This window comes from Hermetia illucens, chromosome 4 (genome assembly GCF_905115235.1).
Source record: "Hermetia illucens chromosome 4, iHerIll2.2.curated.20191125, whole genome shotgun sequence".
Classification (NCBI taxonomy): Eukaryota; Metazoa; Arthropoda; class Insecta; order Diptera; family Stratiomyidae; genus Hermetia; species Hermetia illucens.
In genome coordinates, this window is record NC_051852.1 from 164,838,781 (window position 1) to 164,866,266 (window position 27,486).

Below are 27,486 nucleotides of genomic sequence, written 5' to 3' on the forward strand. Positions count from 1 at the left end.
AGTCCATCTTTCTACTGTACTAATTGAATGCGAAGAGTCCTTATACACTTTCAACATTCGTTCATAAATTTCCTTTGCTTTTAAACCTTGCAAAAATAAAAATTCAATCACTTCACGATACGATTTCCAGTGTAAAAAAAATCTTTGACACGTCGATACTAAGTGGCTTGTAAACAAAGAATGAATTGACAGATTGAAATGAAATTTTACATACGTTCATATAAAGAGTGTACCAACATAACAAAAAAAATGTAGGCTAGTGGCAACGCTCTCTCTTATCGAATCTCAAAACTTATTGACCAGCCTAGTAGTTGTTATTCGTTGATCACTTAAAAAAAGTTTCAAAACAATTCTTAGAAAAATATTGTATTTATATATTTTGATTTATCTGATTCATTTCAAAATGTCTTATTTCACATGGAACCAGTACTGGTACTTATTTTGTTGCTATTCGAAATTTAGAAGCGTCCACTGCGAGTGTTGTAGTAAACCTTGCCGTTGTTATCGATAACTCCTGAGGTTTGAGTATAATGTCCTCCGCTGACGGGTTCATCATCTCCGCCGAAACGACTTCCCAAACTGAAAATACATAGTTATAAGATAGTTACTTAAGGTAATTTTTCAAAACATTTCAATAAGCTAGAAAGTATGGGAATGTCCTGCGATATTGTTTTCTGGTGCGGATTCAATACGGCAAATACATGACACGGAAATTTGGAAACGACATGAAAGAGACTGAAATGTTTAAAGAACCAAAAGGACCCCCCCCCCCCCCCCTTATAATTCCCCGAGCCTAGGTAGCGCAGCAGTGAGCAAGGATCAAAGGGACACTTCAGTACTTAGATTTTGGTGAACCTACATAGCTCTGCCCTCGTGGTTGACCCTGGTATGCAATTAACCAAACTACAAAGTTCAAAAATTTGGGTCACGGATACAAGAACATTTCAAGGACAAAATAACAAATTTTCCTATCCGTTCATTCAAAAATGCACCTTATCTTGACAGACAAGTCAAGCCCTTTTCTATGGTGAAGAATTGACTGCCTCCGGCAATATGCTCTCTCGATCTTCGCCTTCTTCTAACGTTTCTGCGTTTTAATCGATTATTGTTTGGTTAGTATCCCATATCATGTAGGTTTTTGAGCGCAGAACAGTGGCTTGGTAGTATCGAACTCCCTGAATGGATACACCTTTATTGGGCAGTGCCTATTGAAAAAAGTGGTGTAGTCTAGACCGAAGTTAAGGTTTTCACGGATAACATTTCTATTTGGAATGCGCTGATAAGGCTACCTTAAAGTGGCTCCAACATACAATCCCAGTAATAAGTTTTAGCAACCGGACCAAAATATATTAAAATTTCAAAGAAGCTTCTTGGTAGGGATTTAGGTCTTTCCTTCTTAAGTTATTAATATCACACTATATTTTCGAGTTTGACTGGGAGACTCCCTTAAATTCATCCTAGCTATAGAAAGAAATGTAAAGTAAAATATAAGGCATAATACTGGAAAGTTTGAAGAGAATCGCATCATTATTAAGAAAGTGTTAATAGGTTAAAGTTGCCTATTTCGTAGGAACTTACTGTATAGTCGTCTTGTAATAAAATATCCTCATATATGAATTACACGAAGCCTTTCATATCTGAAGCATCAAGCTTCCGATTTCTAACTTGCTCTTAGATATCTACAGGATCATAGGGAGAGATTTTGGGCCATGGGTGAAAATAATACGGGTCGTTTGAGAGAGTATGGGGCGGAAATTGTGATTATTGAGCTTCCAACCTATTTTATTTCTTGAGATAAAGAACCTTCACTTTCCTCCAGATAGAATCAGAAGGTGAAACAGCCGCTCAGTCGCGTTCCGGAAATAACAATTCAGTAAGCAGGAAGTAAGTAAGAAATCAAATAGCTGAATGGAGAAAGAAAGTCAAACTGCACAGAAAACTGGCCTTCAACGTAAAAATAAATCCTGCTTTACATTCAGAAATTAATTTTACAAAACAACTTCCGCAGCAATGGGCAACCCTCTTTCACCGCTGTTATGCGAAATATTCATTTAAAACCTGGAGAATGCACTCGCGGGCCCTGGCAATCGTCAAATGGCAAGAAACAGGAACGATTCTCGAGAAATTGAATCAGAGGCAGCGACCTGGTCTGTCCTCGCACGACCTCCTCACAATGGCCGCTGGAAACCGTCTTCGGACGAGCCAAGAGTGTGTAGGGTCCGGCTGGGAGTAGGCTCATCTAACTGACGAGGATCTGCTTATCTGCTGGTCATGTGTTGCGGGCCGGGTCCGGGGATTGTCCTCTCTGCACTGGAAAAGGGGCTTATAGGACGCCAAGCCAAGATGGAACAGCATACGTCGAGACCTGCGTGGTCAATAGGGTGCTTGATTTTTTGTATGCGATCTCTGAATACCTTGGGCACTTTGAATTTCATACAAGAGCCTTACCCTGGTGGCCGGGCTAGCCAAGGTGGACATTCTTCTCGGACTACTCGTAGACTAAGACATGGACTCAATTATTCAAAAAAACAAACTAACCGGCGACAGAAGAAGAGATGGCGATGCCAGACGCATCCAGCCCGGAAAAAGTAGAGCAGCACACTAGGAGTCAGCCGTAGAACCGCTGTGATGAAATCAAGCGCAGGGACCTCCTGGAGCGAGGCAGCAAATGGACTAGTGGTTTCCAGTCTGGAATTCACTACGTGTCGCGAGTACCAAACATAGTACTCCTAACCTGGAACCCTCGACGTTGGCGGAACTCTTGACAATAAAGACCGGCAAGAACGTCGATCACCGGAAACCATTTAAGAAACGAAGGTCCACACAAGAGCCACTATCAGAAGGCTATCCATATTCTCAGCAAGATTGCTAAAAGTAAGGAGGCCGGTACTGTCGACAAGCGGGATGAAAAAGACCTCACTAACTAGCTGGCAATAGTTGATGAATACAGCTGCAAATGCCTGGCGCAGCACGAGCAGAAGGCGAAGCCCACCGCTCTTAAACACAATCGATATCAAGACGTCGTCGAGCAAGATCACAAGCAGAGCAGAATGGGTAAGAGCTCCGACGCTAAGCAACATCTGGCGAAAAGTACCCAGCCGACGAGCCACGAACTGCGAACTCCTTTAGCGACGTGGCCAGGAGCGACTTACGTGTGACGCTATCGGATGGTAGTTCTGCTGGCGGTAAACTAACGCCGGATGTGTAGCCAAGTGTTGAGGCCAGGCTGTTGGAGATGGTCATTGAGCATTTACTTGACGCCAGAGGCAAACACACGAGATCCATCTCCTGCTTTGATTCCTCTCAGGTAGTCCGTGGGTTCTACGTTATAGCTTACAAGGACCAATTCTTTCTCAGTTCGTCCGTCGCTAAGATCAGCGACACCTGAGAGGGCGCAAAGCTCAAAGTCATCTCCTACTACGAGATTCCCAGGAGACCGGTCGCTCGCAACTGCTTGCCGAATAATCGCATGGATAAGGACAAGCTCGTCCAATCCCTGTGCCTTCGAAACCCAAGGATACACATGGACGACTAGGTTGTTATCAAGGAGGAGGAACCCCAGACAAATAGTCAACCTTTTGTGCTTCGTAGAAACAGAGAGTGTCTGGAGGCACTGGAAAAGCTCGACTATAAAGTGCGGTTCGGAGTCAGGAACTTGAAGGTGAAAGTGATCCGCTTTGCAAAACCGGACGACGACTTGGATCCAATTGACGCCGCCTACGATCTATTGGAGGACATGAGGAGTGATGATCCGAGTGGCACTGACGAACTCCCCACGCAAGCAGATCATGCTGAGGGTAACGCAGATAAATCTGTAGCATTCGAAGTGTGCCTCGGTTAATCTTCTTGTCTTCCTCCTAGAATATCTATATCGCACTAACATAGGAGCCTTGGCTCAAAGGCGACCGAATCATCAAAGGGTTCCGAAGCCAATATTTAAATTTATTCCACAGCGCAGAAGGTGCTGATCAGGACAGACCTAGAGCATGCATATTCGCGAAGAAGAGTCTGCACGTTTTTCTGTGTCTGGACCTAAATTCCATCGACCGAGTCGTAATCAAACTGGAACAGGCGGGGGTGGAGAACGTGTATATTTCCTCGGCTTACATGACCATACATTTACATTCAACGAGCACCATAGCAACAAAGAAGGCCCCTCGTGCCCTGCTAAATATAGCAAGGAGAAACTGCCACCGTGGTGGAATGAAGACCTCTCCACCCTCAGGAAGCTGACCAGGGACATCTTCAACATCTTCTACAGGCATAAATATTGGTCATAAAAGGACTGCCAGAAGAAGTACAAGTCGGCCATCAAGAGGCGGTCTTGGTTGGAGTATTGTCAGAATATCGAAAACACCAGAGAATCCGCGGGACTCAGCTCAAAAGACATAGAAACCTATCGTTTTTTAAAAAGTCGGAAGGCTCCTGGACGGAATCTCCTGGTGAAACCTAGGAGCTGTTGGTTCAGATGCACTTTCCTGCCTTGGAGGTTTTGCGGCGACCCTATCCGAGCGAGACTATCAAATCGGTCATTACCAAGGATAAAATCGACTGGGCTAAAAACAGCTTCCCCGCATATAAATCTCCGGGCCCAGATGGCATAATGCCAGTCATGTTACAGAAGAAGCAGGAAAGGGTTATGCCGTGGATTGTTGAGATTTACTGGAGCTGCATCTCTTTAGAATACGTTCGACAATCCTGGAGACGCGCACGAGTGGTTTTCATACCGATAGCGGGCAGACGCGGTCATGAGTCCGTAAAGGACTTTCGACCAATCAGCCTCACCTCTTTCGTGTTGAAAACCCTGGAGGGCGTTCTGCACATCAACTTAAGAGCGATTATGGAGAGAACGCCTCTCTCTAAGTCCCACCCACGAATATTGGAGAGCAGCGGGGTGAAGGTAGCGGCGTATGCTGACACCAAGTCGTCCTATTAGTATCAGGGATGTTTCCATCACATCGACATCATGGAAGAAGCGTTGCGAAAGGTGTGCCTGCGGGCCGCAAGATACGGCTTGCGGAAAACTGGTTAACACCTTCGAGAGGGGCGTGATCATGAGGATAATATGAGCTAAACGAGAGGACGACCAATAGCAAATCAGATACCATCATGAGTTATATCAAATATTTGACAACCATGAATCCTCGAAAACAATCAAGCGTCGGAAACTGCAGTAGGAGGGTCACGTTCAACATATGGGTGATACTCTGGTGCCTAAAAGAGTATTTGAAGGATAGAACAAAAAGACGAAAAACAGTGGGAAAACTCCGAAAGTGCTGAATGATGATGAAGCCAGCGCAATATTGCTCAAATTTCGAAATTGAAGAACGCAATCGATGCCCTGTGAGTTGAGGCTTAAGAATACACTCCAAGTCTTCTCTGCTTGTCGTAAGAGGCCGTTAAAAGGTATAGAAATCTGTGAGCTATCAAACTGTAAATTTTGAAATTTTACTGCTACAGAAACGTCCACAACGCCTCGGATAGGGACTAGGAACTGACCTCATGGCAACGACCTTTGGCTATCGAAAACAGATTATGATTGCTTTCTGGTGCGCACGCTCGCACTGCTCACGCTACCGATAACGGTTGCGAGGGTTCTCAGAATGCTCGCTTTCTCCAACTTGAGCAGGAATTACAGCAAAATAATCTTTACATACTGAGCCTAAGCGAAATACGATGGCGGAACCCGGGAGAGTTCTCTTTCGGCGATGTGCTTTTGTACTCTGGAAAACCAAGTGGTAGCAGACGAGAAGGTCCACTCTCTCGACTTGGGAGCCAGTCTCTGAGAGAACTGCAAGATTCTGGTCCAGCTTAAGGAGAATCATAATTGTAGAATGTTACGCACCAACGGAGACTTCCGATATGGTGGAGTTCAGGGGGCGGTTTCCTAAAGGTGACATTGTGATCATGATGGGTGATCTAAATGCCAAGGTGGACTCTAACACCTCTAACATCTTGTTCCGACATGTGATGAGGAAACACGCTCTTGGCGACCGGCAACGTTAATGGTGGAAGGTTCGTGGATTTCTTCAACTTCTACGGCCTCGTCAATGGTGGTACATTGTTCGAGCACAGAGCATGCCATAAGATCAGCTGTGTTTCAGCTGACCGACGTCATATGAGCAATTGCATCAACCACTTCGCGATCAGCAGTAGATTCAGGAGTTGTCTGTAGAATGTGCGGAAGAAGAAGCGTTGACATCGGCCTCGAAAGGGATCACCATCTGATAGTCGCTTATGTTCACTTACGTGTTACGTCCGCCACTTTCTACAGGGTTGGAGAGCTGCGACTCCCTAAGCTGAACATCGACTGCTTGTATAACACAGCTGTCGCTTGACAATGGAAGAGCTGCTGATCGAACAACAGATAAACTGAGCAAGCCGCCTCAGAATATCGATGAGCACTGGGCCACTATCAAAAATGCTCTTTTCTCGGGTACTATACAGGTCGTTGGCCAAGTCCTGAAGGGCTTCATAAGATCTGGTTTACTGCGGAATCGTGGAAGAGGAGGGATGAACGAAGGGGTTGAAGATTCTACTGGCCACAGCGAGTGATGACAGGCGTGATGCGTTCGAACTCCGATACCAAGCGAAATCCCGAGAAGTCCATCGTAGTGTACGCCATGCTAAGAAAGAATTTTCTATTGTGCTGGTCAAGGAAGCAGAAGATGCCGCATATTGTAATGATTTCAGGAATGTGTGCCGTATCACGAAAGAGTTTGCATGTGGTCGCAAATCTTTTGATGGTTCTGTGAAGGACGTCAACGGTCGAATTCTTATCCATGATGATGAACAATTGAAGAGATGGAAAGAACACTTCACCACGGTTCTTAACCGTAGCATATTCGGTGAAGTTCCTCCTCTTGTAGATGAAATGGCCAGTCACCATAGCATGCGGATGCGGATTGTTCTTCCAAGAAGAAGAGAAATCATTTCGACCATCAATGTTCTCAAACAGAGTTAAGCCGGTGGGCTTGACGGTCTCCGCGCAGAGTTATTTATCACTGCACCTGGAATTACTGCAGATCTCCTGCTTCCACTCGCACGGAAATCTTGGGAATTCGAAATCTTTGCCGTGGAGTAGAAGAAGGGGATGATCGTCAAGATTCCAAAGAAGGGGACCCGTTTTGAGTGTGACAATTTGAAGGATATCTACGTGCTCCCTGCCGTCGCAAAGATAATAACTAAAATAATTCTGGGACACAACAAAGAACATCTCCAAAGCATGGTTGACACAAAGCAAGCTGATTTCCGCTCCGGATCCTCGTACATTGACGACATCAACACCCTACGGATAATTTTGGAATAGGGCGTGGAGTTTAGATCTTCGCTGCACCTGCTCTTCATCAATTTCGGAAAAGCTTTCGATAGCAGCAGCAGATAAAATCTATTCAGGAGGAGGGACATTCCGGAGAAACTAATAGCTATTATCAAAGCGACTTATGATGGCGCAAAATGTCATATGCAGCACCGAGGTAAAATCTCGGAGAATTTTAAGGTCCAAACCGGAGTTCGCCCAGGTTGCTGTCCTGTCACCAATATTATTTCTTCTTGTTATCGGTGATGTTCTTCATCCTGCCTTGTCCGGAGGATGTGGAGGAATTCAATGGACAATGACATCTTTCCTCAAACATTTTGACTACATTGTTTGCTCTCTTACCTCAGTCACCAGGCCATGGACCTTAGCTAAATGGCTCTGGATATGGAAATAGAAGTAAATAGAATTGAACTGAAGATACAAAACAACCAACAAAACCAAGGTTCACAGTCTGACGGATCGACGCACTCTCCCTATCTGCACTAATAGGCAGAGCATCGAAAGCGTCAATCAATTTGTATATCAAGGAAGCATGGTTTCTACTGACGGTGACACCGAACTGGATGTTGCCTGACGCATTAACAGGGCTGGATCCGCTTTCGCTGATTGTCTAAAATCTAAAATCTCAACACTAAGATCAAGTTGAGATTGTTCTGTGCTAGTGTTCTTTCTCTCGGTGATGCTATAGAGGAGTAGCACATTGAAAGTGAACTCTACTGTTACCCAAAAGCTCCAAGCTTTCGTCAATACATGTCTGCGTCGTGTCATCGGAGTGCGCTAGCCTGACACTATCTTAGTGCGACAATTGCATTTCGGGCTACGCTATGCAGTAGAATCCACTCTCCCACGCTCGCCGACGATTGTGTAGCCTCATGGGCACTTGGCACAGAACAGTAGAGCGAGAGTGTCAGCATCTCGGGAAGGCGTGGGGGGCGCTGAAGTGCATTTCAAATAACTGAGAGCGATGGCGAGTAAGTGATACCCCATATCTCATCAAGGGGTGAATGGCAGCCATATATAATCGATGAATCGAGATGGTTGCAAGGGCATCCTGAAGGTGAAAGTCGGACGTGGACTTTCGAGCCCCGACGAAGACGACGACGTATTATTTCATGTGATTGTGTTTTTTAGGAAAAGGAATATTTTTTAGGCTTGCGAAAAGTGGTTATCTCTTCCAATGTAACCACGGAAGTATATATACAGTGCCTTGTTTTTTTTAAGGCAATACTTTAGAACCCTCTCTGCTTATTACATCTACTCTCTTAAAAAATTACCAAAAAAGAAAAAGATATTCAGTCTACTTTTAAAGTAAGCCTAAATTATCGAAATTAGTTATATTTGTTAACTAACCCTACTCCTCCTGGTCCTGAGGAATGAACTGCTGTATGTTGACTAAAGTACACTGGACCACCATCGCTGCTGTATGATGAAGAGCTTGATGACGATGATGAAGAAGATGACCCTTGTGGTGATCTTCTGAACCGTCTTAAGGCTTCGTTCTGCAAAAAGGGATTCATTAGATATTAACCATTGAACGTATATTAAAAAATAAAAGTAGAAATTAAATTAAATGACTTACATGGGCGTCACTGATTTGGAACACTGGTGAAGCTTGACCTTCTTGGTCAATGGTGTAGAAAGCCTTTGGTACATAGTATCCGGTACCTGAAATTAAATATATTAATTCAGATGAGATTCACGATAAGCATGAAGGAAGCATTTTAATTTTCACATATATATTGGGGGGAGGGGGTCCTATGGGCCACCACCTGGCGTACCAAGTTAATCCCGACCGGAGTGGCAAACGCAGAGTTGCATGCGACCAGGCTCGTGTCATAGGTTGCGGATCATGACATAGCCTACCGGGTTCGTAGCTGACCCGGTAGGTATCGCAAGTTAATCTTGTAAATAAGTAACCCCGGGCAAGCAGAACGGTTCCGTTTATGTTCGTCTTACCTTACCTATTCTTCCCTTTTAGAGGGAGTAAACCTCCTTAACAAATCCGTAATCCGGGGTGAAGGAATTGACGTGCCTATCGGATGAATTGCATTGACGTTACACTGTATTTCAGCGGTTCCGCTCCAAATACCTTTCCTACCTTTGGAGGTAACACTGGGGCTCTGTTGCAGGGTTGACTGCCTCCCCAACACTCGTGGGAACAACATTGGGGAAAAAATTTCAAATTCTTTTGATGGGACCCCAGGGACACGAAGAGAGTACCCAACACGGTTAAGAGTCGCTCAACAACATCAGAGCGGCTCTTCCTCTTTGGATGTTTTGGCGGTTATGCCGTCAACCACCAGGAGCGGAAGACCTAGGCGTCGTATAGTTTGGACGAACCAACTCAATGAATGTATCGTCCGCGCGTATTACCATGTCACGGATTTGGACTGGAATCCATCAGGGTACAGACACCGACTACATGACGCGTTCATAACCTGATTGTCGGAACTAAGTCATGTTCCGGAACAGAACGTCATCAATCGGTGCCGAATACCAACCGAGTTGTCCTACCAACTAGGCAACAAATCTTCCAAGAGGTTTCACCTGAGCTTGGTCTGGAGTCATCAAATTACCGGACTAGTCAAAGGCGCAACACAAGTACTCCACCTGTAAGGCATTCCATAAACCCAGTGGTCAGGAGAAGCTCAGGATGTCGCCCAATTTATAATGAGGCTTTGGCCCCATTCCAGGTCGCATTCACAGAGTATGCTTAGATTCTCCCAGACGCTAGGCCAAAGATCCCAAAACTGAAGTTTACTTCGGCAACTACTAACATCATTGCTGCCGTTGATAGAATTTTGGCTGATCATTTGGCTAGCGAGATAACTGCCACAGAGTTTCACAGCCTGATCTACGTTGCAGCCGCCACGGTTATTCGTCTCCATAATCAACATCTTGGAGCGAATAACAGGGGTATACCCAGGAGGACTTTACCGTTCTGGGTATTTCGGCTCAATGCAGTGTCACGCAAACACTTCTTGGTAATCCATCACCAATAGTGCACAGGTGCGTTGCGAACATCATTGGAAATTACCATCTCTCCAATGGTCTATAATAATTAAATCTAAGTTGCTGAGGGAATTTGAACGGCGTCTGGATCTTGTCCTTAAAATGCAACTGTGAAGACGAGACCATCCAGTCGAACAGTACCGAGTACACTATACGTCATAACTCTGCCTGCAAGATTCTCTATCAAAACCTTACGTTGAAGTATAACTTAGTGGCAACCTACCATCCTTATTATAAGTATACCCCGCAGAGAATCTTGGAAAATAACCGAGTCAAACTACTGTGGGATCACACGATTGCCCCCACCACAGTGTTAATCACAACAGACCTGATCTAGTTCTGCTTCTGAAGGAAGAACGAGCCTGCTTCATAATCGATATAGCCGAACCGTTGGGCCGGAACACTGTTGAAAAACAGCACGAAAAAAATCCTGAACTACGGCCTCTTGGCAGACAATATGAAGCAGACTTGGAGACTACAAAAGATCGAAGTAGTCCCAGTGGTAATTTCAGCGACGGGATTAGTACCACAGAACTTAAATAAAGCGCTGAATACGCTCGATCTTAGGGCTAGACTATACATGGAGTTGCAAAAAGCGGTTATCCTTGCAACCTGTGCTATTGTCCGAAGAGTCCTGTCCGGTAACAATCTGGGTTTCAGTCTTGATTCGTACTGTCTTCCATTTAAGATCCATGTCTCTGTAGTATAGAACCGCTTTTATTGAAAACAAGAGATAGGGGAAGGGAGATGGACTTACCAGCTTTGAGCAAAAAGAGGTTTGGAAGACCATTGTAGCCAGGTCCGACATTGGGATCAAGTTTGTCAATGAGATATTCGACAAGGATAGGGGTAAAAAGGGGAATGGTAGTCGATGCGGGGTAGGCTACATCCACTATCGGGAGGGATTTTGTGGAAGGAAGGGGAACATAGACTGACGAAAAGTAGCGGCAGAGTAAATCACAAAATAGTTGGAGGGAGTTAGCTGAGAAAGCAGAGAATTTAATGGACGGAGGAGATAACTGGGTAGGGCAGCGGGAGTTGCGAATATGGGACCAGAAAGGTTTCAGGCTGCCGCGTTTTAGTGAGTCTTCCACGCTGGACAAATATTCGTTTCTGGACTTACGTATTAATGATTTGACCGAGGAACGAAGAGATTTGAAAAAAACTAAGTCAACATCGTTTCTAGAAGACAGGAACTTCATTATCGCAGTCTGTTTTTGAAGTAGTTTTTTGTGAGGGGAGAACCAGACGGGGTAAGAGCGTAAGCACTTAGGAGAGGAAGGAACGTAACAAGGAAGAAGATCAGATAAAATGGTATAGAAAGTGTTGAGTGCTTGGTCACACGTAAATGGAGAGAGGAGGGGGACCCAGTTGATTGCCTCCAGGGCTGAGTTCAAACCTTCGAAGTTCGCCTTACGAAAGTTGAACTTGGTAGGCTTCCGAGCGACAAGAGAGTGGACTCGGAACATGTGAACATCGAACTCGAGAGCTGGATGATGGGCGTCAGGGGCAACGTAAGACAGAGCATGAAGGGATTGGGAAAGTCAACGCACTGGAAGGTTAGAGAGTACAAGGTCAAGAGTGGGATCTAAGTGGTTTCTAGAAAGGTTAAACTGGAGGGCACCACAGGTGTACATGAAAGTGGATAGAGGAAGGGAAGGGTAGGTCGAGTTGTTAGGGAGGGAGGGAAGGCCAGGAGTAATGGGCCAGGAGAGCATAGGAAGATTAAAGTCGCCACAGAGGATGAAAGGAAGTGAGGGAAACAAAACGATTAGGGCCTCTGATAATCTGTGGAAGAAATCCTACAGAGAAGGCGGGCTTAGGCAGGGAAAATATACACACGATATGATAAAGGGACATACATTTGGCGGAAGGACACGTATGGTAACAGAATCGTAGGAGGAGGAGGAGGAGGAAAAGATAATTTCGGCACGGAGAGGGGACTTAACAGCTATTAGGGCACCTCCGCCAGTTGTCTTGCCAAGCGCAACGCAGTCTCTGTCACAACGAAAGACAGAGTAACCTTCGAGGAGCTCAGAATCTAAAATCCTGTCATCCAGCCAGGTTTCAGAAATGCAGATGACATGATGTTGGAATGCTAAGGCAGACAGTTTGAAATCCGACAGTTTGGTCCTTAGACCCCTTCCATTTTGAAAAAATAGCGTATAGTTATTGGAATCATTCAAGTTCGGCGAGGCAGGCGGGCAGGCCGGAAATTTTCACGAACCTTAGACCTCTGATAAGGCTTGACAAAGACCCCCTGTGGCCAAAAGGAAGATTGGACGATAGCATCGAAGTCATGGGGATATGTCACTTTGAAGGAAGCCATCACTCGGTCAGAAGAGCCATCCTTCGTCAGCTTCACACAGGAAAGAGGTGACAAAGTTGAGTTGGTTTTGCTTCTGATATAGGCCAAAATTTCGTCGGGCGTGGTGGAGTACGCTAGCCTTGACACGAACAGCTGTTTCGGTGGCGAGGCGACCATGCAAGAGATTCACACTTTCAGTTGTTTTTTTTTCTAAATGTTTCCCTAACCTTCAAGCTAAATTTATTAGAAAAGTATTCATTGACCGAGTCACGTATAAAATTTTGCATACCACAAACCAAATACAATTACTTCAAAGACAGAAAATTAATTACTTCAAAGACAGAAAATTGAAATTACACAGTTCCATCGAATTAACACGTGAAATACTTCCGCGAGATTCCAATGAATTTTTTTCCAAAACAAATTCAAGTAAAAATAATTTTTCCACAAGTTCACAACATTCATTTGCATAACCAGTAAAAATTTATAAATAATTATATTTACTAAAAACATCTTTCATCTGTTAGGTAACTCCGAGCTAAAGCCAATAATCTTTATCCAAAATCAAGTTTCTGGCTTAACTCTTTTGTTTTGCATTTGCGGGTGATCGCAAAGAACTATTAGTCAGAGGCGTGTGATGTCTTGGAAGTGCTTCATGAATAGGCACTTGTTCTTCCCCAATTTCTCGTCAAGGATTTCAATTAGTATAATTTGGTCTTTGAGGTTTTGGGAATTTTCATGATTCAAGTAATTCAAGTTGTTGTTGAAAAAAATTAATAGAAGTTTGAGTTAGTCATTTGTTGATGGTTTTTGTTGGCAATTGTTTTGTTTATTTTCTTTTGGTTTTTATCTGAACCAACGATTAATAAAACGTTTGTCTAATATAAAAGTGAATACCTTTTGCCATTTAGGTTGATGAAAATAACAAAGGTTTCTTGCCTTCTTATTATTAGCGTAGCTAATAGGATGACTAATCACACCAGAATAATCCATTGTCAATCATTTCTTTTCTTAACAAATTAGAGATGACACTAAAGTTTTATTTCTATAATTTTGTATATACTTTTTAGGATGAAGTCATAAAAAGTCTTTTTTTCCTTCATAGGATGAGAGGAGCAGTCACTCTGCTACTTTTTACGTTTCTAAGATCCTCAATCAAAATATGGGCCTATAGCCGGTGAGTGGCATATATAATACATTGAATCCGACCTCTCTTAAGGGGGTCGTCCGGTCACGCCTTTTCAAAATATCCCTTTTTTTTACATATTTCGAATCTATATGTTGCTAGAAATGTACCCTATAAAGGATTTAATTCAAAACATGCCCATTCACAAGACATGGGTCGCCATTCATAGCCACTTTCTGTCCTTTGCACGCACCCAAAACAGTAACGAGTCCTTCAGCAGCTGTAGCTGGATGTTGACGCCTAAATACCTTCATTCGGGGAAAGAGGTGATCGAAACTGGGACTCGTCTCATCATCATTTTCAACTAGGGATACTCAGGAATTCTGAAGACGATGAACGACTTGGGAATCACTGTGGGGAGCTGGAGGAGGAATATGCCGCTCGAGTATACGGGGGCTCGAAGCGGGGGGTTTAAAGGCGCAGTGAAAAACGCGAGGATCCAGCAGAAAGAGGAGCAGGTAGAGAGAGAGAGAACTTGTTGAAGTACAGAGAACCTGAGAAAACGTGCCAAAAAGTCGGGTGTGACTTTTTTACCTTGGCGCAGTTAAGGTCCCTTCAAGATCACAATTTTCAAAAAAAAAATTTTTCAATTCCTAAATATGAAGAACAAAGCTGTAGGAACATAATAAAAACCGCATCTCAATATCTTGTTTAATTTTTCTGCAAACCATCCTTAAAAATACGCTCAAAATTCGAGTTCCTAATCGAGCGGCCCCCTTAATATTCAAGACAGAAAGCACCAATACTCGATCTTCCCAAACTTCAAACTAATCTCGTGAAAAAACCAAAAACCTTAACTTTGGAGTCTGTCGTCCAACTATATTGTCATTATTCGGATACTCACCGAAGGTAATATAGTAAAATATGACATCAAACAAAGGGGAAAGAAGTTGGCCTGACCATTTTCAAGATACATTAAAACATTTCGAGGACCCAAGCAATTAGTCCCCATAAAAAATAGCAGAAAATTGTCCATGAAAAATGAAGAATACGATAATCAAGTTAAAAAGGAGTTAGAGGAGGGTGAGCTATATGAAATCAGAAAAGAACGCTTCGAAGGATTCTCTCCCTCTCTGAAAATTGTCAGAACTAAACCCCTCCATGTCCAGAATCAAATGCCTTTTAAATATCTCGAAAAAAGACAGCGCAGTAATCACAGCAACGAACTCTTCATATATCAAGTTAAGAAATAAAATGCTGAGATCAGGAAAAGAGATAAATAAAATATAGTCTGAGTTATTTTATTATGGTAAATTCTACCTGATCTCTCTTGGTGACAGATCCCGCGACAGGCCGGCCAAGAAAACGTACTCAATGTCGTTAGAAACAAGATGATCGGATCGAGTAATAAGCCTCGGAAAAATGCTAGGGCGTCCACCTCAGTCAATCCGGTAGGACAGCCCCCGGTCCTGTCGAGAAATGGACAAGGTTTCTTGGTTCGTGAATGGCATCAGGACGTAAGTGAGTTAGTCCGAGCAAAGCAAATACGTGCCTTGCACGCTAAATATAGGCACCCTAACTGGAAAGACCGAGGAACTCGCAAGAGTCCTTCGGAAAAGGCGCATTGATATCTGCACTTTGGGGGTCAAAGGCAAAACGGCACAAGCAGTGCAATGAGATTGCGGAGAACAGGCCTTCCAAGAAATAATGGGGCATGGAAGAATGGATTCTTCACAGCAAAAGTGAAAGGGATAATATTTAGCTGTTATGCTCCACCCAGTCCTACACTTGTTGAATATGAGGAGATATTGAGCAGGGGATTTTAATGCCAGAACCGGGTCACGAATGTTGCTCGAAGTATTCGCGGAGCTAGACGTAATGCTCGTGAATTTCGGGACTTCATACACTTTCAGAGAAATAGACGTCATACGTGGTTGCCGCTTTTGTCAGTACACTTGCTTGATAAGGCGGTGAGGACTATACTCATAGTGATCACTAGGCAATGGAGCTCGAAAAAGAGTTCTCGTTGAATGTTGAGTGGTTTGCCTAGGGAAATGGAGATATCTTTCGAGAGGGACACGTTTTGAGCAGTACTTAAGCTCGACATATCTCTGGATATTACGATCAGGGAAAAAATCACCCAAATCAACTGATGCGATGCTACTATGCCGAGAAGGCGAATAACGAAATAGCAACTTTTCGAGCCGCATATTTCCTTGCAAGGGGGCTTTATTAGAGGCTTGGAGGGAAACTCAGTGACGTTGATCGGGAGAAGACGCACAACTACGGGGCAGCTTAACATAGGCAATTTGCAGGACTAGAAAGAGCTGCTTCAAACAGCTGTGCGACTATGACGATATAAACACCCGCACCTTCTGAAAGAGATTGTTTCCACTCAGTTTCCTTACCATCAAAACAGCTGAACGTAAACGGTGGTATCGCTCAACGAGTGCATAATACTTTCAGTAACTGGAGGAGCTGCAGGAAATATTTATATAATTTAAAAAAAAAAATTGGACAACATAATAGAGTCTTGAAACTGGCAATGAAGACTAGTTTGGACTTTTTCGCTAACACCTTCAAGGCGTGCCTAAAAGAAAGAATATTTCCTGCTCAGAGGAACAAGTAAAAGTTGGTGTTGGATCCCCCTAGAGATCCAGCATCATACCGTCCGCGGGCATGTTGGATGCAATGGGGAAGATGAAGCAGACAGTCGTCCACTCATCGTCGAAAGTAGCAATTGGTTGATCGGGCCGCCAGAATGAGTTCTGACGCGCGAAGTTTGTGGTGGTTGCAATAAGCATGGTAACGCCGAGTTATAGCGGCTGCTCTGCCGAGCAGAAACCCGGGAAGACCAACTGCCGCATTACCTAGTTCCTACGGGCGGTATTTATATTGCTTTGGATTGGACAACTCGCTGAATTGTCCTGAATGCTGAGTATCTAGGGCATGTGAGCTTTCACTGCCCAAGAGGTTCGCGATGGAGAGAAGGACCCTCAATAAAGCTCTGTGAAAGAGCGTACGACCGGAGATTATAGTTGCGATGCTGAGGTCGAAGGAAATCTCTCTTATGATTTTCTCCGCAAAGATAAAATTACAGAACAAACTGTCGAAGGAAGGACCGAAGGAATATGTTATGACAGCAGGTGTTTCCCAAGGCTCCGTACTGGGCCCCTGCTGTGGAACATAATGTATAACAGAGTGCTCGACTTTCGCATGCTAAAGGAAGCAACATTGATTGGTTTTGCAGACAATCTGGCAGTGGTAGTAGTTGCGCAGCAGCACGAGGACGTGGAACTGTATGCAAGTGAAAAATTGTGAATTTGGAGCTCGCGGAAGGTAAGACGGAAGCGGTCCTTATTACCAATCGCAGGAAAAACAACACTGTCAAAATCCGAGTTGGTAATCACGACGTCGTTTCAAAATCGATCATTAGATATCTGGGGATAATGATCGATGCCAAATTGAGCTTCAGAGCTTCAAGGGGTACCTAGATGATGCCTAATATTGGAGGACCAAAATCTAGTCGCCGGCTGCTTCTCGCAGGGGTGGTGAAATCCATCCTGCTATACGCGGCTCCTGTATAGGCGTGCGCACTGGATAACACTGGGAAAGGTAAGTTCGGCATACCGGCCAATTGTGCTGAGTGCGTCCACTGCACACTGCGCACGTAGGACGGTATCTGGTGAGGCAGTGTGTGTCATCGCGGAGATGATTCCCTTAGATCTTCTAGCGAATGAGGCACACACTCTCTCTCTCTCTATCGGAGAAGGAGGGCAAATACGGCCGAAGTGACTGTTGGCTTCCCAACGGTGGGATAATTCCGAAAAAGGGGGCTTGAACCATACACAGATCCGGTGTATTGAGAGATGGGTCCACCTGGTACCACCTTACGCAGTTCCGCGCTTCGAATTGGATGAGTCTGCAGATTGTTCCGAATGTACCGCGCTACACCCGAGGACTCGGGGCATGTTATGCTCCACTGTCCGAGATTCACCAATGAAAGAAGGAGGTTAAACGATGCACTCAATGCAGCTATCGGACCCCACAAATTGTAGAAGAGATGCTGAGGTCCGCAGCAAATTGGAGTGCGATAAACGCAACAGTAACTGCGTTACAGGGAAAGTTACAGGAACTGCAGCCCAGAAAGCGCGACGAACGCATGACTTAGTTGTGCTGGTGTCAACCAGAGCCTTCCTCGCGAAGTAATACTTCACGGTGGTCCCGCGGGGACATGAGCAAAGAAGTGGGAGTGGTTTTAGTAGGTGAGAATCCCACATACTGCTGCAACCTGGTGTCTTATTAAGATTTCCATCTCCAGCCATAAGAAAAAATAATGGTGCCGGAGGGCTGGAATAAGAGATACTTGGGTGGCCAGAGGGGGGGGGGTGACTCTAGTACTTTAATATTTTCACACCACCGTGTATAAACGGAGGGGGGAAGAAGGGCACTGCTTGACCCCTCACGTTATGTATACTAAACCGGAAAGTTCATCATAATTGTTTCCCAGGCGTTTCAAACGATCTAGAAATGTATTGAACCAGGCTTGGAAAGCTCCCGTCAAGTAGGCAAAAATTCATGTGATTATTGGTTATGGCCAAGTCGAACAGATTTGTTCTGCCTGCACGGTAAAAAGTTCTAACAGAACCATATGTCGAGATGAAACAACATAGGGTAGGGCTAAGTGTGCAGTTTTCTTCGGTTTCTCTCAAAAATCTCAACCGAAAAGTTAGACTTTGGACCAGGAAATCCTTAACCTATGTTTTTAGGCCCCTCATGTGGTTCGCAGGTACCACGGCGGACATACAAGGACCAATTCACCACGATTGTCAGCTTAGGCATCACTACGACCAGTGATCCAGCTAACCTCAGCTGTTGAGATTCTAATGAGCTCAGCTATTTGATTATTATTAGTAACGTTCCGCGTTGACCGGAGCAAATATGTTCAAAATCTACGCTTTCAGGATCCTTATGGAAGATCTGATGCTATGGATGGATGGATGGATATTCATAAATAGGAAATGCTTGAAGTCATTGAAAAAGCCCAACTATAAAATACGCTGTAACATTCGAGATGGTCCCGCCCGCTTCCACAACGACGGACAATATTCAAGGTAGTGCGAATCAACCTAGAGTACTTAAAACGTGCTTCCACCAACCTGCTGATTTTCCTTAGATCGAAAACCATGTACGTTACATCAACCCTGAAATAGAGGTTTGGCTTCAAAGTACTCGAAGGTAGACAAACAGTTGAATTTGTTCTACGGCTCGTTAAAATGTGCTGTAACTCCTTTCAGGACCTTCCGAGATACCTATACTCCTCCTCCACTGTTCTGCCCCCAGTACTCTTGAGGCGATTCATTAGCCGGTTATCGTCAAAGAGTGGGTATCACAGTATGACGTAGTCGAAAATGCGATTCTCACCACTTCTCAATGGACGAACTATCCATTGCCACTTCCGCATTCTGCTCAACTCGTCCACAGGTAACTGACCTGTGTGACGACCAACCAGACCAGCGTACGCTAATGACATATCGCAGACAAATGTTTACAAAAACTTGAAGCTGTCGAGTAACAAATTGGGTCACTATCAATGACCTTCTCCGATATAGCAGCACAGAAAGAGCATTAGCACAGAACATTCTAAAGTTGATCTCAGTGTTGAGATAAGTGTATATCTAAATTTTAGGCAAGACAGTGAAAGCGGATCAAATGCGATTAATCCTTCCAGCGATACTCAGTTCGACGCCACAGTCGGCGAAAACCCCGCAAATTGATCAAAGCCTTCGATGATCAGTCCATCAATGAATATCCCTGAAGTTTGGGAACCTTGATTTTATTGTTATCCAAAGCTATTGCGCCAAGATTCAGAAGGATTCAGAACGAAAATGCCCGTTTTTTCTGTCGATCAAACTTCAGAGATATCCCTTGATGGGTTCCAGGATACACCTGAGAGATACAAGGCGGGTGCTCTTTTTTGGAATCTTAAGGATCGTCCACTTTTTCCACTCTCTGGAAAAGGACTCGCATTTGCATATAAATGGAGGTAGTAGATCAGCAGAAACCGTCAAAGGCTCTGCAAGGAGACCCTTCGGGACGTGCTCGACCACCTGCCTAACATCCTAGAAAAGAGCATGTTTCGATATTTTCAGGCGGGTTACTCTAGGTACCTGCTGTCCGATCAGCTATGAGAAAAGTGATAAAGTTTGGTCATGCTTTCATTATGGTCTCATTATGGAAACCATAAAATTCGATGCAGGTTTGGCTGTGATTAATATATAAAATTCGGTCAACTAGATGCAGTTATCCCTTTGTTTTATTCGGCAGCTAACATACCTCCAGGAAAGACTATCTACTAAACATTCAGCGGACTTATGGCCCAAGTAAGGGCGACGCCAAGCATAAGAGGTGAGCGTTGAGGCACAAGAAAAGGAATTTAGAAGGTGGGTCACTTCTGGGTACCGAGTTTTCTGGTGGGTCCAGTTTGGAGACGCATAAGTGATACGGGTAACAGAGAGCCCGCACCCAAATTTTCTCTTGACTACCCAAAGGAAAAGGAATGATTTATGGTTTTAAATTTGGCTTTGAATTAAGAGTCGACAATTAAATTTATACAAAAGGAAGTGTCTAATTAGATAAAAAAAATTTCGTCGGAAAGCATACAAACTAAGAGTGCTCCAATGGAACTGCGCTAACTATGAAACTGAGCAGGAAGCTTATTCAAGCTATAAGACCCATTGTATTTGTATTTATTAGCTTCTGAAGAAAAAGATGTGTGCTGGGCGTCGTTCACAACTCTATTGCAAAACACAAAATTCGGAGATCGTGCCGTTCCAATCGTATGCAGGTAAGACTGGAAACCTCCATGTTCACTTGAGAACTGCGTAAGGAAATAATCAGTCTTACTATCTTTCCGAATCAGTCACGCACCTAAGTTGCCAACGAGCCGTGCAATCCATCGCCCTCTAGTCTCATTTTGCCAAGAGAGTTGCCATTCATCTAGGGTGCGTTGCTGTTCTTCAGGCTACGGGGATCACTCAAATGTCGCAGACGCCACCGACAGTGCGTCCAGCAACAGGCTGTTACGAGGAGCACTACCCGTCGAATGCGGCGGCTCAACGAATGGTATCCATAACTTGCATGACAGCATCAATTGTGGATCTCCCTACTCTAAAATCAAGGTGCCGTGGAGATAAGTCTCCGGCAACGCATATCGATTCAGCGAGTCTATCTCTGATGAGCTTTGCGAGCACTTTTCCAGCAGTGTCAAGCATGCTAAATGGGCGGTATGAAGATGGCTCCCTGGGGTCGCCTTTCTCTTCGCTGATCAGCGAAACCTCGTCACCTTTCAACGAGCAGGGTAAATGCCCTCTTTCGGGCAAGCATTGAATGCGCCGAGCAGTAAGTCTGGCCGATGTTGGAATACCAGTTTGTATACCTCTGCTAGAATTCCATCGGAAACTGACGCCTTCTCGCTTTTCATAGAGCAGGCAGTCCTCTCTTCCAACTCTTTTTTAGAAAAAGTGGACAGCCCTCGGCGTTCTCCGCGCCGACATCATCATCCCGTACGGGATGCGATTTTTCGAGTTACCAGTTTGTAACCGAGTCCTCACTTATCTATTGCGCTGCGAAGTCTGCGTTTGGCTGATCTGTACTCTGTCAGTATGGTACATGCCCCCTCCCGGCCGTTTAGACGTGGTGTGAAGCGGCGGAGCCTGTGACACTCTCTCCAGAGTTCTGCAATTTCCGCCGTGCACCAATATATAGAAGGTGTGCCACGTTTCAATGTCCTGGCATGGAAGCTCCGCAGGCCATCGTTATCAGGTTCATAACTGGTTTTAGGATAGTGTCCGCTGCAGCGCCACCACCCCCAGGAGTACCCTCCAGCGCGGCCTAACCTGTTCCAAGAGTTTTAAAACTGCCAGTCCTTTTCTCGATGCCATTTCGAGAATTCGTTTCCCTCTAGAGTCTGGGTAAGGCATGCCCTATTCAAGTGCCCTGGCATTGAAGGCACCCTCGACTAGGATCCGCATACCTGTGTATCCAAGATATCGTCCTCCAGAGTATCAAATCTGCGTCGAAAGTCCAAGACTGTCTCATTCGGCGTAAGGTCGACACTGAAAAACGTTACCCCTAAACACAGGTGCTGCACCACTTTACTTTATATATAACAACTCAGCAATAACAAGGTCAATGGGGCCTAGTGGCAGTACAACAGCCAGCTAGTTATACAAACTTTGAAGACTAGCTTCCGTGTGTATCACTTGGGCCATAGAGACAAGTGCAACGGCATCCCTTGAGATCCTTCTGGAATTGACTCCTTTCGACCTTGACATACGAGCCAGCAGATAATGAAGGGAATATCCGGTAGTATTGGCGAGACGGAGAGCAGCCTAAATCATAGGAAGAATACCATTCTTTCCAGACAATATCCTGCATTTCTGATACTATGGGATAGCATGGCGGTGGTCCACGTTCTAAAAAAGCAACTGAGTGCACTGACGGATCCAACACAATAGAGGCAACAGGCACACGACAGACATTCTTCCTTTGGACCAATGAGTAAGCACATGAGTATATTTCAGACGGAAACATATGCCTTAGATAAATGTGTTTCCTTCAACCGTAAAAGGAGCTACAGAGGATAGAAAACTGATACTATGACCGCCAACCAAGCGACTATTGAGCCACTTAAGTGTAACCAGGTGAACCTTAAACTGGTATTAGAATGCCTTAACAAATTGAATAGCCTCGGCTCGTACAATAAAATCTATTTAAGTTTAAACACCGTCGATTCCAAGCGATTGGGTTAGAAGGCAATAAGGCAACGGATGAGCTGGTCAGCAATGAAGCAAGGACGCTACTACACGGACCAGAAAAAACCTTCTTTGGAATAGAAAATCTGTCCATGGCTACGACGCTGAAAAACGAAGGGAAACTGCTCAGGCTATTGGGTGAACTTAACAGGAATGCAACAATCCAGGGTACCAATTCAGGGTGAGGGAAATGACCTTCAGCGCTCAAAGGATTGTTTAAATGTTAGCAAGGAGAGGCATGGCATCATAATAGGAATACTCACTGGTCATTGCAGACTAAATTATCACCTGGGGAAACTGGCAATATCTGCGGACACTGGACTGTTTCCTTTGGCTCCAGTGGATGGCAACTTAGGTCGTAATTTAGATTCGTAAAAACTTTCCCACGAAGTAATTCGAATTAAGAGGGGACAATTAAATTTATACAAAAGGAAATTGTTACTTAGGTAAAAAATATTTGGCGGAAAGCATGCAAACTACTAGTGGTCAAAGGGTAGTATAGGTTCCAGGGCGAAACGTGGAGCCTAAAACCTGGGAAACACCTGCTGAACCAACACCAACAGGTCTACTACCAAACCCTAACTCCACCTCCACGTGGTGACCGCTGGGAGCTCTTTCTTAACAGAAAGCTGCAGACGGAGAAGAATGAAGGTGAGTCTCCCGCGCCTAAAAACGGTACAAAGTGTATCAACTGGTCCTCCAGGTTGGGGGTTGAGTAGGGCTGACAACCCTATACGGAAAACTGAAGTTATGAAGCCACAACAGGAGCCTCGGACTGGACGGATTACACAACGGCGAACCCGGTAAGGACAAAGGAATAACGATTTGCGCATTTTCTCATGGAATGTGCGCTCGCTGTACAGAGAAGAAGCCGCTGAGCAGCTAGCCGATACCCTGTCCCAATATAGGGCTGATGTAGCAGCGTTACAGGAGATGCGTTGCACAGGGACCGGTTTTCTAGAGAAGAGTCAGTACACCATATATTATAGCGGCCATCCAGTAAACTATGTGTTCGGAGTAGGTTTCTTAGTCAGCCAAAAAATGAAACCTGCTTCCGTTACTTACAACGGACAAATGATAACGGACTGCGGATTACTCGGTTGTTGGAAGTATCTGCATTGGGCGAAAAGCGGTCCACAAACATACGTGGGCTTCTCCAGATGGGACCACTTTCAACCAAATTGACCACGTGTTGATCGAATGCCGCCACCTCTCAGCCTTGATGAATGTCAGAACATATTGGGGGTCAATATAAACTCGGATCACTATCTCGGTGGCACCACCTACAATCCTCTTTGACAATCGGATGGAAGTGAATACTAAGCTCAAGGGCAAAGCTCTTACTGTACAAGACAAGGATTTTACCAGTCCTTGTATATTCCTCGGAGGCCTGGGTTCTTAGCGTTCGGGAGAAGAATCTTCCGAAAAATGTTTGGCACCCTACACAAGGGTGGACAATTCCGTAGTCTACACAACGACGAAATCTATGAGCGATACCACGACCGTCAGGTTCTGGATAGAATTCGACTCAATAGGTTGGATGAGGATGATCCAGCCGGAAAAGTCCATAAGGACAATGTCTATGGTGGAAAAGGGAAATGAGGCAGACCCTGCCTGAGATGATACGATGGTATAGGCCAGGACGCTAAGCAGCTTTTAGGGATATCGAATTGGTGGACCTTGGGGGAAAAGCGGGATGTCAGGAGTTCCTTATTAAAGCAGGCCTCGACCGGATACCGGTTGTTGCGCCGTTGACGATGATGATGGTGATAACATACTTGGAGGAAAGACTTTTTACAAAATATTCAGCGAACTTAGGACCCAGGTAAGGATGAGGGGAGCGTAGGAGGTGAGCTTTGAGGCCCAAGAAAAGGACTGTAGAAGGTGGGTCACTTCTGGGTACCGAGTTTTTTGGTGGGTCCAGTATAGAGACGCATAAGTGATAAGGGTAACAGAGAGCCCGCATCCAAATTTTCTCTTGACTACCCAACGGAAAAGGAATGATTTATGGATTTAAATTTGGCTTGGAACTAAGAGTGGACCATTAAATTTATACAAAAGGAAGTGTTTAATTAGATAAAAAAGCGGGGGAAGCGGAAAGCATACAACCTAAGAGTGCTTCAATGGAACTGCGCTAGCTATGAAACTGACCAGGAAGCCTACTCAAGCTGTAAGACCCCACGCTAATGAAAAGCAAATATGATTTGTATTTATTATTTGAATCCGCGGCTACTTTACATCCGTAAGACTGTATAATTTAGCGAAGCTAATCCCCTATCTTTCTAAGAACTACCGATTCGATCCATTAACTTCCACGTCAATACCCCGAGAAGTTCCCCTCAATCACGTTTCTGTGTACTTCGATTAGTACTATTTAGCCGTTCTGTATTTGCAAAGTCATTCTGAACAGTATTTCCATCATAAAAATAAAACCCACTTCATTGAAGATATTCTAAGAAGACGCCTTTTATGAAAGAGAACCGTAACATCCATGAAAACGGTACGAAGCGGAATCTAGAATTTGATTAGCAGAAAACAATCTAAGATACACAAGAAAATATCGACAAATTTAATTTAAACCAGAAAATCCCCTAATTTTGCATTGAATATTAAAATGAATCTGGCAGATCATCTTGGAAGTATCTTTAAAATGGGAACGTGAATCTACGGGTCAAATTTAGTTTAGCCGCTAATGCTGATGATGAGAGATATTTTTTTTATATAAAAGATTTCATCAAACGTCTATATTCGTCTACGTAGTCAGAGTCACAGCATCATCATCAACAAGAACTGGTTTGTGGTTGTGGGAATGAAATTAACAATAATTGAGTCTTGAAGCGGAGAAAAATTCAACACGTTCCTGTGTTTTGTTCAGAAATTTTATAAAAGATTTTATGCTAGGAGAGGGTCATACATGGAGTAATTTTGATCGTGAAAATTCTGATTGTAATTGTTTGGAGGCTGACGGTTATCGCCCTCGAAACTGTGGACTTGCATGACCTGGATTAACAGGGGTCCTGGTCTAGGTGTCGGAGGTATCTTACCAGGACAAAAAGCGAGGGGCGATGAGGTCGATAGTCTGTGTTGCGCTCGAGCTGAGGGTTTTCCACGTTGGATAATAAATAAGGCTCTTCCAAGATCCTTAAAATCAGGGTTCGGACTAAAGAGGTATGTGCTTTGAAGGGTTGAGTATCTTCCAGTGACACAAACATCTTTTATCACAAAACTTACTGAAGAGCACTTCCGAACCCCTTTATCCTACAAAAGAACAAAAGCCACCATCTATCGTGCCATCAAACTCCTCATAGTGACCACAAACGAAGAAAAAAGCCTCAATCTCAAGATATCCATCTAATGGTGCTGAGATTAACACTATCTTGATGCGCATTAGTACGCACTGACCTGGCGCTAGACTTGGCCATTGAGGTGAAGCGGAGGCGAGTAAGTCAGGGTTTTACCATGATCTCGGACTTGAAAAATTGTTGCATAACTACTTCAGGTCCGCTTGGAATATCGTTAGTTGTATCTGAATGTAGAACTGCATTGTTGCGTTGCTTGGGTAACGTTCCAGCACGAGTGCAAAAAGTGCATTGACTGCCGGCGAAATGAGAAAACAAGCGTTGCGGTGCTCAGATATTTATAGCGTTAGACGTTAGAATATGAATTCCTGAGAAAGTGCTGATGTCACTCCTCTGATTCTAATCAATTTTTATGGTGATTTAAGATATTTATGGATATTGGTCATGAGTCGGTTGCTAGCTATCTACAAGTGCCGCATACTTAAATCTAGCGTCCAAGTCTACAGTGAAGGTTGCATTTTGGGAAACCGAGATCTGCCCAAAAACACTATTGCGTGTTAGTGACTAATCCCCACTAGGCGATGGCGAATCTTCTTACGTACTATGTACCAATCTAATTATCACCAAAAATTGTATACACGCTAATTACCTGCTGAGATTTCAGCTACGGCAAGAGCCACGAAAACGGCGACACAAATAACTTTCATTGTAACCGAAAATCAAAAATTTTACTGGAAAACTGCTTGGTAATGACCACTTTCCACGGAGAATCCAAGAAAAGATAAAAGATACTTTCGTATTGACCACGCACAACAATTGTATGAAAACCTGTCCGTGTTGCGTATTTATTCGCGTTCAACTGGCAAATGTTCTCTTCTATAAATATTTTAAGCTTTTATACAATAGACAATGTACCTGGGAAGAAGATGGAGCCAGATGGACGCCTCCCACCTCCAAACTAACTTTAGCTTTTGGTCAAGTTGGATTCAGTGAGTACTAGTAGCAACTTTGTTGTTGCTGCTAATGATACTCCAATGTTCCTGTTGTTTTTTGCTTCTTTCTTCAGTGACTTCTTCGGTTTGATCTTTCCCAAGAATTACCACAAGACTCCCGTCATCTTCGAGCTTTCTATATCACAAGAGCAGATAGAACTCCCGCAGGAGAAGATACAGATACAGATTTGTTTTTTTGTTCGATTCAAATGAGTAACATAGTTTCAGACGAGTATATGCAGGCATTGTGAAACTGGTTGAGAGATATGGCTAAAAAGAAGGTTAAAATAAATGTTAATTTCAGTAGTGAAGTAGTTTACAATAAAGATCAACTTTGCCACTTATATTTTGCACGTACGCTGTCCAGTTTTCCGCAAAAAAGAGTTAATGGAATATGCAAACTTTCCCCTTGTTACCTTTGAATGTCTTCATTGTAATAAGCCGGTCGAATATTATTGGACGGCAGGGTAATGAGCAATGCAAGCAATTGGAATAAATTCTTAACCTGATCGAAACCTTTGACCTTTGTATATTGCATTACACTCTCCAGCGAGGAATTTTCTTTCAAAATGAGTCTTCAAATACTAAATTGGGCTCAAGTAAGCCATGGTTAAA

General features: G+C 44.1%; 1 protein-coding gene across 1 annotated transcript; it reads right to left on the reverse strand.

Moving 5' to 3' along the window:
* Positions 1–347: 347 nt before the first annotated feature.
* On the reverse strand, positions 348–26,766 carry LOC119656130. Its single transcript, XM_038062462.1, has 4 exons — positions 26,529–26,766; positions 8,898–8,983; positions 8,669–8,817; positions 348–579 (listed from the first exon to the last, which is right to left on the reverse strand). The coding sequence occupies exons 1-4, from the start codon at positions 26,584–26,586 to the stop codon at positions 459–461; spliced, it is 414 nt and encodes a 137-aa protein (XP_037918390.1). The 5' UTR covers positions 26,587–26,766; the 3' UTR covers positions 348–458.
* Positions 26,767–27,486: the final 720 nt, after the last annotated feature.